Source organism: Telopea speciosissima, chromosome 10 (assembly GCF_018873765.1).
Source record: "Telopea speciosissima isolate NSW1024214 ecotype Mountain lineage chromosome 10, Tspe_v1, whole genome shotgun sequence".
In the NCBI taxonomy this organism is placed as follows: Eukaryota; Viridiplantae; Streptophyta; class Magnoliopsida; order Proteales; family Proteaceae; genus Telopea; species Telopea speciosissima.
The window spans coordinates 56,715,558-56,728,235 of record NC_057925.1 but is presented as its reverse complement, the minus strand read 5'-3'; the positions used below and the strand labels follow the sequence as shown (position 1 = coordinate 56,728,235).

At 38.7% G+C, this 12,678-nt stretch overlaps 1 protein-coding gene across 1 annotated transcript; it reads left to right on the top strand.

The window, feature by feature from the left end:
• Positions 1-388: 388 nt before the first annotated feature.
• On the top strand, positions 389-4,477 carry LOC122643781 (ankyrin repeat-containing protein At5g02620-like). Its single transcript, XM_043837366.1, has 3 exons — positions 389-1,076; positions 1,864-2,396; positions 3,806-4,477. The coding sequence occupies exons 1-3, from the start codon at positions 389-391 to the stop codon at positions 4,475-4,477; spliced, it is 1,893 nt and encodes a 630-aa protein (XP_043693301.1).
• The last annotated feature ends 8,201 nt before the right edge of the window (positions 4,478-12,678 follow it).

The window sequence follows — 12,678 nt, the reverse complement described above, 5'->3', positions numbered from 1 at the left end:
GGGGGAAAGTTTTCATACACGGTTGTGTAAACCGTGAATGTTAGAGGGTGGGAATTTCAAAGCATTAATTAATGGATGGGGATTTATGATTTTTCCAACTCTTTGTGAGAGACCCTCTCAAATACACAGCTTTCTCAGCCGTGTATGAAAATTTTTTCTTTTTCTTTTTTTTTTTTTTTTTTTCTGTTTCTTCTCTTCTTGGTTTCCATTTTTCCACCCTGGGTTCCAGGAAAGAGGAAGTTCAATTTTCTCACCGAGAGGGAGATGACTTTAAGGGGAGAGTCCGATATAAAGAGAGAAATGAATGAAACCATCACCCACGATTCAGTCTCCACTTTTCCCTTCCCAACTGGTTCTTTCCCTGCTGCTCCCTGTGGGCTATCAGATCATGGATCCTAAACTCTACAGTGCTGCAAAATTTGGTGACATTACATTTCTCAGACAAGTAGTGAATGAAGATTCCAATCGATTGCTGAGCGTAACTCCACAAGAGAACACAACTCTTCATGTTTCTGTGAGGTTTGGTCACACAAACTTTGTCAAGGAAGTGTATACTGCGCTTCTCCAAAGTAATCCAAGTTTAGAAGGCATCACCGATTACAGCAGAAGCTTATCGCTTCTTACACTGGTGAACTCAGTAGGTGATACTGCCCTTCATGTAGCTGCCAGAGCAGGCTACGCTTCCATAGCTGAATTTCTTATTGAAAAGATTCTTCCTTGGCCTTCCCACCACCATGACGTCGAAAATGGAAATAGTTCAGATCCCGGAAATAGAACAAGAGAAGTCGCTCGTGAAAAAATAAGGATGAGAAATAAGAGCAAGAACACGGCCCTGCATGAAGCTGTTCGAAGAAATGACCTTGTGATGGTGAAGTTGTTGATTAGGGCAGATCCTGAATTAGGGCATCCCAACTATGATGCTGATGCTGAAGGTGGGGAGTCTCCACTCTACCTGGCTGCTAGAGATGGACGCTTGGATATCATCAACCAAATCTTTCACATTTGCCCATTTGCAGCTCATGGTGGACCACGTGGTCGGACGGCTTTACATGTTGCCGTGGTTGACGGGAAGATAGGTATTTTTGCAATTCAATTCCTCTTGCTCTCCCAGCCTTCCTTATTTCCCCCTCCCCTTCTTTTAGCAACTCTGTCGATTTTGCTGATTCTTACTTCTTAGTAGTGGAGTCAGGAAAAATATTTGGCTGCTACCCAGGTTGCAGGAATGTTCCTGCTACGGGAAAAAAATATTTTGCTGCTACACTTGTAGAAGGAATGTTCTAGCAACCCTGGTGGCAGCCAAGAAAATGAGATGTTAAAGAGTATTTTAGAAAATACTAAAACCCTAGGAGGGTATTTATGAAATCGAAATACCTATGGTTTTGGAGGAAGTCTTCTATTCAATTCTATCCTTTTGAGAGATGGGAGGTGCTATACACCAGACCCAATTGGAGGAGTCGACCAACGTAATCAAAAGGAGATGACTCAAACCACAGTGGACTTGTTGAAAAAGAATTAGTCCTTCCATGGGGAGAAAGCTATTTATTGGGCTAAGGATTTGAAGAGAGGCCTATAATTGGAATATGAACTACCTTTCCTACCTTGGGAAGTAAGCCTGGGTTAGGTAAGTTCATCACCCGTCTATTCCCGATTCGATGGGATATCTCTTGTTTTGGTTTGGAGAATAGGATACACATGTCGAAGAAATCCGTTGTCTAAAGAGTGTGGAATGATCTCATATGGTTTCTATTTAGAAATTTTATATGGTCAATTAGATATTTCTTGTTTTTCGAATCAAATAAACAAAAATGTCTTTCTCATTAACTAATTTAGGTTTGACTGTTTTTTTTTTGGAGAAAATACCAGATGTGGTGAGAACACTGATAAAGAAGAAAGGAGAAGTTGTGAATAAAGTAGACGAAAATGGAAGAACAGCTCTCCACTACGCGGCATCCAAAACATGGGGCCACAAGATAGTACAGCAGTTGCTAAGGCCAAATGATACTTCCAGTGCGTATCAATTGGATAAAGATGGTCTCTCACCCCTTCACATCGCTGCTCTTAAATCAAGGATTACTGTATTTCAAGAGCTCATCCAATGGTGCCCAGATTCAGGGGAGTTGTTAGACAAAAAGCGTCGCAATGTTCTTCATTTCGCTGTGATGAGTAAGGATTTCAAGAAAATCAGGTTTGCTATACAACAAGTAGAGCTTGAGGATTACTTAAACCAGCCAGATGATGAGGGAAACACCCCATTCCATCTCGCGGCAACACAAAGCTCTCTCCATCTTATGGAACTTTTTATTTCAAATAGAAGAATAGACGTAAGGGCCACTAACAACAAAGGCCAGACAGCTACTGATATTTTTGCCTTGATCGCTTCCGAAGCCAAAATAACGGTGAGCCTTAATTCCTTTATTGTCGATCATTTTTTCTTTTAAAATAGGGAGTGACTAAATGGGGGAAAAAAAAAAAATCCTCTATCGTGTCTAAATCTTGCGGTACCTTACAGTTCAGGCTTGAAAGTTTGACATGTGGAAGATGCAACATCCAATGGTGCTGAGCTCGAGAAGAGAGACAAAAAAAAAATGGGTCAATTAAGCTCACACCATTGGATGAAGCATCTTTCACGTGTTGAGCTCTCAGGCCCAAAGTGCAAGGCACCACAAGATGAAGGAATTGCAAAGGATTTTAATTTGTCTCAGTGACATCTTTTTGGCTCTATAGGTGTATTTAGAACTTGACATCATCCTATAATTACTCTTTGTCTTATTCTCATACGTTTTTTTAAGATAGGGGTATAAAAGGGTTTTCAAAAATTATATCATTATCAAAAGATATCATTGTGCTTCATATGAAATAACACTGTTAAGCCTCATTGAAAAAAACTTGTGTCATACCAAATGAGTAAAAAGGGTATGGTTACAAATTATTTGACACCTCTCAAAGATAAGAAAATCCCTCACAAGCCAATAATTGATGCCATATATTGTGAGCTTAGCTAAGTTCTTTATTGTTTTTGGTGGAATGGTTTTCTACTTATTTATTCCCCTTTTCGTCTACTTTGAATTAAATTAATTTTTCATAGAAAAGATAAATGGTTTCTCAAATTAAAAAAGCATCATCTGGCACATATGGGTTGCATTAGGTCTGATAATTTCACTACTATAAATCAAATTTCCCATGCCTCATGATAGGGGTGTCAATCGGTCAGTTTGGACTGGTTTCTGTTCATTTCACTGGTTTTGATGTGAGCATGAGTGAGTCTGAAACATCAAATTTCCCATGCCTCATGATAGGGGTGTCAATCGGTCAGTTTGGACTGGTTTCTGTTCAATTTCACTGGTTTTGATGTGAGCATGAGTGAGTCTGAAACATGATCTAATAAGGATATTCCCGTTTTGGTTTGGTTTCGATTTCTTATCGGTTTCTCTTAACGGTTTACTATCGGTTTGGTTTAGATTTACCATGTAAATATAGTAATAAGTACAGGAAAAAAATGTGCCTTTATATGAATTTTAGGCTAGCTGCTATCCATTTATTATCGGGTTGTTTTGGTTTTGGTCCAATTTTTTTAGTTCAATTTAGTATCTTATCAGTTTTCGGTGGTGCGGTTTACTTTGGTTTCGATGTCATAAGACCCCAGCCCGAAACATGATCCGGCCAATAAGCTCATATCAGCTTCGATTCGGTTTGATTTCAATTGATTTGGCTCAGTTTTGACACTCCTACCTCATGACAAGAAGTGTTTTTTTTTTTTTTTTGTATTTGTAGAAGTCCCAAATGAAATTTCACATTCTTATTGTAGAGTGGCTGGTGTCGTTTTATGACTTTTAATCTGCGGTATCGCTTTGCCATAAGAGGAGAAGAAAAATGGACAATAGAAGGAGTGAATGAAGAGCAAATACACACCGACCCGAATAAGCAAGGGGAAGTACCACTAGTAGCAGCAGCAGCAGCAAAATCAGAAACTATAGGGCGAACAGGAAAGGTTTTGGGGCAAACCCTTCAAATAGTAGCCTCTCTTATTGCCACAGTCACCTTTGCAGCAGTTTTACAAGTCCCCGGTGGATACAATAGCAGTAATGGAAGCCCTATACTTTTGAACAATCCACACTTCCAAAAGTTTATAGTCCACAATGCTCGAGCCATGACACTATCGGTTTTCTCTTTGATCCTCATGTTAGGAGCACCAGCTATTGGCAACAAGTTTTACTCTTTCTTATTGATATGGGCTTCACTTCTTATATACCAAGCGTTGAATGAGGCTTCAGATGCGTTTCAGGAGGGCTTCACTGCAGTATTACCTCCTACTAACTCTTTCTCTGAGGCTTCAGGAGCAATCGTATCATTCAGTCGATATATTCTCTCTCTTAATAGTTATATCCTGTTCTTGGTGGCACTTTTCCTTTTTGTTCTTAATCATTCGTTTAATAAGTTCAGGAACCATTATTTCTCCATTGTAAAACGAAAAAAATAGTTATTCAAGGAAACTTGGAAACCTTTTAATTTATTAGTCTTGTTATGTATATTAATGTACTGCTACCAGCCTAGCTAACATGCTTCTTAATTTATATATATGTTTTGGGTAATCTTAGGTCTTCCCATGTTACAATATTTTTTATTTTTTTGGATTTTCACAAGCAGCTGTTTTTTAATCTGCTGTCAGATAATTGAAAAACCCCAATTTTTTATTGGGACAAGTCATTCAAGTCTAATCAAAATTTTAGAAAACCTGGTCAAAAATCTTGTAGCGGAATGTACCCTCTTACCCCTGTCCGAGTGCCTTGTCTGAGCGGGGGTAAGGCAGTACTTTTCACCATGCTTGTGTGTGGGAGGCACACGACAGTACCGGGCAGGCGGAAGTAGAGGAGTCGGATCCTCTACCAAAGAGTAGAGGCGAGGGATGGTAGGAACCTTCGCCCAAACCTGGATGAGGTCTATAGAGATGACCCTAAGGTCTAAGGCCCGGGTCCAAAATACCATCCCGAAAAATAGACTTGAGTAATACCGAATACGATTACTAGAGCGCATGATAAGAAAACCACCGCCACACCATTTTACTTGTTAAATCGGATCCTTGTCTGTTGATTGTGAGATCTCATAAAATTACTACCATCGAGTTCTATTCTAATCTGTAATTTTAGACTCCTTGTGCAGTAGGATATTTCCATATCATCCAATACAACAGTTGGATTGATATATACATGTACAGATGTAAATAGGCAAACCCAAACAAAGCCCAAACCCACTCACTTGTCGTCCACATATCGTTCGGTGCGATTGCTAATGATTGCTTTGATACACACTCCCCCATATTAATTAGATCATTTAGGGATGCGTGAACATGGTTCGAAGATGTAGGAGGGACCGTAAGATTAGAATCTTGAGATTGGCCTTTAGCATCTTATTCCCTAAGATCAACTAAACTTCGACCAGAATTTTGTCCTTTATCTCATCCTTTGATGTCGTATTATCTGATTTTTCCAATTAAACCCTACCTTTTAGGTGCTTTAGAACCCCATTAATTAAAATTTTATCTTAGAAATCTAATCACTGTTAGAAAGCAAACATTTCCAAACACTAACCTTAATGGATGATATTGGGATCAGTCCGACTCTGATACAAAATATTAATTATTTGACCGATACGTTAAAAGCTTCAAAACTGATAAAACGTGTGAAATCAAGCCTTTTAACTTATTTCATACTAGATTAATCCAATCTAGCACTCATACATTAGATCAAGTCCCATTAGCCACGCTTTAAATCATCACGCTTGGGTTTGCACACAAATCATAATTTGGAAACATGTCAAAGAACTTGATTCTACAAGCTAAAATTACTCAGATTCCAAGATTTTGTAAAAGTTTGAAATATGAGGTTAAGTGGGCTTTGCTTGTTTACTTTTTCTCTCCCTGAACTGAAAGACGGGGATGTGGGTGGGAAAGGTGGTGGAAAGTATTGGCGGTGGTGGTGACTATAGCCGTATTGCTTACGGCCTGGTGGGTCTACTACTCTACTCTTATAGGGCATGGGCACATGAGCAAACCGTCTTTGCAAAAGGAAAAACAGAAGAAGGAAAAGTGGTAATTTGATGGGGCCCACAAACTGATAGTAAAGGACGGTGTATGGGCCTATGGACTATGGGTTGACCGTTGATAACGGTTGGTGTTTTTCGGTGCGGGACTGATATAGGTGTAAATGTAATTCCGACCCGACAGATGAATGCAGTCGTAAGATCAGAATCTTGAGATTGGCCTTTGGCCATGATTGACCCAGCTGATTCCTCTCGATTCTGCTCCATTTTTGACTGGCTACTTCAATCCATGACTTCCTTTTTTTGAAACCTAAGGCACAAATCTTAATTTGAACAGTTGTCAATGAGAGACTTCACCATCTCATGGTGGAAGGTGGATCATATTAATTTTTTTTTTTTTTAATAAAAGATCATTGGAGCATGAAACTACTTTTAGTTCAAATATGGATCTAGATCTTCTACGATGTAGCTGCCCGTCCTGCCTATGTCTGCATAGCACAGGCAGAATGAGGCAGCATGCCATAGAGGATCTGTTTCCTTCAAATATTACACTGAAATTTGACTCCAGTTGTATCCATGGCAGGGTTCGTAATATTGGTCTCGGATCAATGGATTTGCCTAAATTGGTATCTGTTAAGATCGATTCTAATTTGATAAAGATATCAATACCGTTGGTGCGATCCATAGATAAAAAGATAATAAAATTTAAAAAAAAAATAAAATTAAAAACAAGGGTAAATCCATCCAATCCAACCTGATTCTAATCAATTCCAAGAGTAATCCCAATCCAAGATTGATCGATCAGAAACCAATCCTGAGATTACGAACCATGATCTAGGAATAGGAATGTATTGGTGAGACAAAGAGTAGGAACGCGGATCATGTCTTTGTACCTATTTTTTTTTGTTGGTAAAAGATCATGTCCTTGTACAAGTACCATCCAAGGCTCGCCAGGGCTAATCACATGGAATCCACTGTGGGACCCACAAGAGGAGTGGATTCCATATGAGTGATCCTTGCCAGAGGGCCTTGGATGGTACTTTTACAAGGACATGGGGTGTCTTGTGAGGAGTAGGAGCCTAGAAGGTAGGACCTGTTGGAGGATACTAGTCGTCCCTTTCGGGATTTTTATCCTCTCAAGTGCAGTGCACTACACTTAAGAATCCAACCACGCACCAAACACTTGAGAAGATAAAAAAACGTTACTGCTATGTTTTTACGGTTGAATTCTCAAGCCATGCACCACACTTGAGAGGATAAATATCCGTCCTCACTAATCACGGATAAGGTGTGCTATTTTTTCCTATTGTTTTTTCCTTTCTGTGGGCCAGTAAAGAGGAATTTTAATTTTTTGAGCTAGAGGTGACTTAAGGGTTTAGACTTTAGACGGAGAGTCAGGATATCAGGAGGGGAATGGTAGCTTCACCCACGCGGTGCAGTCTCCAATTTTCTGAACTGGTTCTCCTCATCTCCCCATGGTCTCTTTCTACTTCCCTGCCACCTTAAAGCCTTGTGGACTCCTCGATTCCTTCACAATCCAAGACTTGTGGATCCCCAATTTTGGCACGTGGGACTCGTCCCAAGTAAAGTAGATCCCCATGTGGGACCAGGGGATCGTTCCCACATGGGGAGCTGATCTCGACTCCTCTTTCTGGTCTTCTAGCATCTCTTCAAAAGCAGCAAAACAATTACTTACTTTATATTGATTCAATAAGAAACTGATTTTTTTCATTGATTTTATCTGTTTGATTGTAGAGGTTTTGTATGAGCTTACAATACATAGGAATATGAGTCAATTATAGGATTCTGATACGCCCCCTCAAGATAGGGACTCACAAAGAAATTAAAATCTTGCAGTGGCAAGGCTTTTGGTTATAATATTAGTAATTTGATCTTTGATAGAGATGAATTGTACCTGCATCTCCTTTTTCGCAACCTTATCACAAACAAAATGAAAGTCAATTTCAATGTTCTTTATTCGAACATTGAAAATTTGATTGGCAGAAAGATACGTTACCCCAACATTGTCACACCAAATAATAGAAGACACAAATTGTTGACACCAGAGTTCATGTAATAGGGATTGTAGCCAAGTAATCTCAGTCGATACGTTAGGCAAAGTCTTGTGTTCTAACTCTGTAGAAGAACGCGCAAGAATTTTGTGCTTGCTTGAGGACCAGGAAATAAGATTGTTACCTAAAAAAATGGCATAACCACCCGTTGATAGGGACTCACACCCCATGAAAAGTAGATCCCCATCCCCATCCCCGCATGTAAGAGAAAAGGAGCTGATTTCCACTACTCCTCTTTCTCTTCTTCTTGCATCTCTTCATGAGCCGCAAAACAATTACTTATGGGACATTTTAGTTCAAATAGAAGAGTCGACCTAAAGGCCACGAACAATAATGGCCAAACAGCTAGTGATATTTTTGTGAACCGGATCCCTATAGACAGGTTAGCAGTGATGGTGAGACTTCCTCTTTCTCCGGCCGGGTCTCTTTATTCATTGGTAATGATATGGTTTTGTTCTTATTTTCCCCTTTTCTTCAATGGTAGAGAGAAATGGGACCTAAATCTTTTTCTTTTTTTTTTTTTAAATGATTATTTATTGGAAATTTTAATGCTAAGACTCTAAGAGTGCCAAATTAAAAGTGGTCATGAAGGGGACTGCCCTTCATGGTTTAGATAGCAGTAACGGATCGATCGTATCTGTCGATTCATATCAATATCGGTTATGATTGACATTGATACCTGATCGATAGCCTATCAGTTATATCTGAACAGAAATGGGTACAATGGTCAAAAAAAGATTAGACAATATTTTTTTAAAGAAAAAATGATCTGCTTAAGTAGACGGGAAAGTCCGAGGATTAGAGACAATATTTTTTTAAAGACAATATTAGACAATATTTTTTTTAAAGATAAAATGATACCTGTCACAACCTTGGTTTTGATACCACTTGTTAGGGACTTTGGTAGAACTCATGCATCCTTAAAACCATTAAGTAGAAGGTGCCCAAATACTTATAAATCTCCACATCAGGTTACTTACATTCGATGTGAGATTATTATAAGCCCCAACATAAGTATAGGAATTCCACTACATTTATGAAACTCTATTTTAAATTATTTTTGCATATTTGTCATTTGACCAATGAGGTGGGTTTTAAGCAATGTCCTAAATCTTGGTATTGTGATCTAGACTAGACATCACCAATCCTGAGTAATTTTCCCATTTCTTGTTGCAGCTTAGCTTGAGTATGATTAACCAGCGTATTAGGACCACAACTCCTTTGCAAGCAGACTATGCATTAATAAGTGTAAGAGGAGAAGAAAAATGGATTATAGGAGGAGCCAACAAGGAGGAAATATGCAGTTATTAGAACTGATAAATTATGGAACATGGAAGGAGAACATTATTAAACAGAACGTACTTCATTATTATTGCATACCTTGATCACAAAGAAGGGGCCTAATATATATAGGTCTAAGAGAAACTACTTACCTAATATAAGATAATCTACTTACCTGTAATAGTAGGTGTATATATGAGTGAAGGAATCCACATGTTGGAAACTCAATCACCTATAATACACATTCCAAGTATAAAGGATTACAATATGATATTATACTATTCATGGAAGATTGAGAGAGATACATTGAAGATTGCAAGAGATTATGAATTTGATTCCTAATATAACTAAACTACTTACCTAATGTGCTGTTGAGATAAGGATGGAAGACCCTTCTCTTATTCTAATACTAATATATTCCTAATATATCTCTAATACTCCCCCGCAAGATGAGTGTAGATAGAAGAGAAACGCTCAGTTTAATTATTGAATTGAAAGGCCTACACAATCTGCAACACGCGTGTGACTGAAATGGCGAGCGTCCTGAATGGCGAGGTCGTTGAAGACATAGATGGTGATCGGTTGTGGGAGCTCGTAGGAGCTAGGTGCGGTATGATTCATCGGCCAAAATTGGGGTGCCTGCGCGCTATTGAGCGGCTACTGGTGCACAAATGAGAAAAGGATTGAGAAGAAATTGTTTGCCCGTGCGCTATGGAGCTGCTGCTGGTGCACAAATGAGAAAAGGACTGAGAAGAAATTGTTTGCCCGCGTGCTGTGGAGCTGCTGCTGGAGCACACTGTTGAGACAAGGATTGAGAAGAATCTGTGTGCCCCGCGCTTTGGAGCTGCTGCTGGTGTACTGATGGAGAACGAAATTGAGTTTTGTGTTGTTTTTTTTTTGTGTTGTAGTCTTAAGCCCTCTACCTGAGGCACGCCCCTAAAAAGGGACCTCAACTTAGGGCACAACTTAAGGATGACGGAAATAGACAAGGCAAAGAGATAAGAGGAAAGACAAAAGAAAGGTGGATAGTTTTTGGATGCTTAGTATAACTGGGCCTACGATAGCAAGAGAAAGGTGGATGGGTTGTTTTTTTTTTTTTGTGTGACGAAAAGGGAATTAGGCCATGATGGATGAGGTGGTGATGTTATTGCGGTTGCAGACGTGAGATCTCAAAGAGGGAAGGGAGTAAAAGAAACTTATAGATCTAAACAAGAAAGAGCAAGGAAATCATAAAAGAAAAACGAAAACTAGAGAGGGAAGAATGGCGGATCGAGTGCTCATTGGAGCCTTGAAGGCTTTGATACCATATTAGAACTGATAAATTATGGAACATGGAAGGAGAACAATATTAAACAGAACTTCATTATTATTACATACCTTGATCACAAGGAAGGGGCCTAATATATAAAGGTCTAAGAGAAACTACTTACCTAATATAACTAAACTACTTACCTAATGTGTTGTTGAGATAAGGATGGAAGACCCTTCTCTTATTCTAATACTAATATATTCCTAATATATCTCTAATAGCACTGGCCCATATAATAAGCAAGAGGAAGTAGCAACAACAGCAGCAAGATCAGACATTATACAGCGCGAAAAGGAAATGGGGAAAATCCTCCACATAGTAGCATCGATCTCTTATCGCCACCATCACTTTCGCCGCAGTTTTTCACTCCTCCACAATGGATCCTTCCAAAAATTTCTACAGTATGATATATGCTATAGCTAGGGGTTCATCGGTTGCTTCTTTGTTTGTCATGCTCATTGCATCAGTTGGCACTAATCTCTTTTATTCTTACTCGTTGAAACTGGCTAGAATTTTAATATACCTAGCCTTTTCAATTATTGCAATCTCTATTATCGTTTTTATGGTTTATTTTCCATTATTGGTATTAGATGTTATAATACTATTATACATAATATTATAGTATAATAATATAGTATACTAAATATATGGACTGAATATAGGAACCAGAATTGTCGTGTAAAAATCGAGTTTCGGTATTTGAAAGCGAACCAAACTGACCCGAGTAGGTTCAGTTTATCGAATTTAGGACTGATTCGATTTCGGATAACAAGATTGCTTGCCGTTTATGGTCGGATGAAGATATAGATATATGCACGAAAACGAAAAATAAAGCATAAAAATGATAATAAAGATTGCAATGATTGAAAAGGTTCGAGTTGAATGCCCAGGAAAACAAAGAAAACGGTTCCCTCTTATCTTATTATGTTTTTTTTATTCCTTTTCTTGACTTCTAAACATACCCTAAGTAACAGTTTAATATTTGCCACCACGAGATTCTTGTCATTCCATGGACCACAATATGTGGCCCTAATAGTGCCACATGTGTTACTTCTTTAAAGTGACAGAATCATTGTCGCAAGATATTAGGAACGGTCGGTGGTCACAGACAAGACGTTTTCTACAATGTCATAATTCATCTTTTCTCTCTGAACATTCTTTTTTGAAGTGCCCTTCCTTGTGACAGTGGTAACACTTAATTTTTCTGATCTTGGATTTTGAGTGATTTCTGTTTCTTGAACCTCTTGCTTTGTCCCTACCTCTCACAACTAGACCCTCTGCTTGATTTTCTACTCCATTTTCAAATACTCTCTTTCTCAACTTCTAAGAGTTCAGGGAGGCTTTAACTAACATCCTCTATAGAAATAGTATTGTTTCCATAGAGTAGAGTATCAATGAAATATTCGTATTTGTGAGGTAGAGAACATAACACAATCAAGACTTGATCCTCATCACTAATTTTAATATCAAAATTTTTCAAGTCCATAATGATTTTATTGATGAGCTCGTCAAGGTGCTCATTTATTTGTGTATCTTCTTTCATCCACAGGGTGTATAATCATTGCTTCAGGTACAGCCGGTTTGTGAGAGATTTGCGCAGGTACAAATTTTCCAACTTCTTCCATAGACCAGAAGCGGTCTCTTCGTCTGCAACTTCGCACAACACCTCGTCCGTTAGGCTCAATTGTATAGCACTGTGGGCTCTTGCTAGCAAGAGTCTTCCTTGTTTGCTTTTGACAGACTTGCAAGTAACTTTTCTTTACCCTCTAAAGCCTTGTACAACCCTTGTGTAACAAACGAAGCTTTCATTTCGATACACCACATGCCTAAGCTGTTTCGCCCATAAAATTTCTCAATCTCATACTTAGTAGCTGAGACGTGTGCAGTCATTGTAACAAGACACTGGTAGATAGTTATCTCTGATACCAGTTTGTTGTGAATAACACCAAGATTTCACGAAAAATCGCCTACTAATTGCGG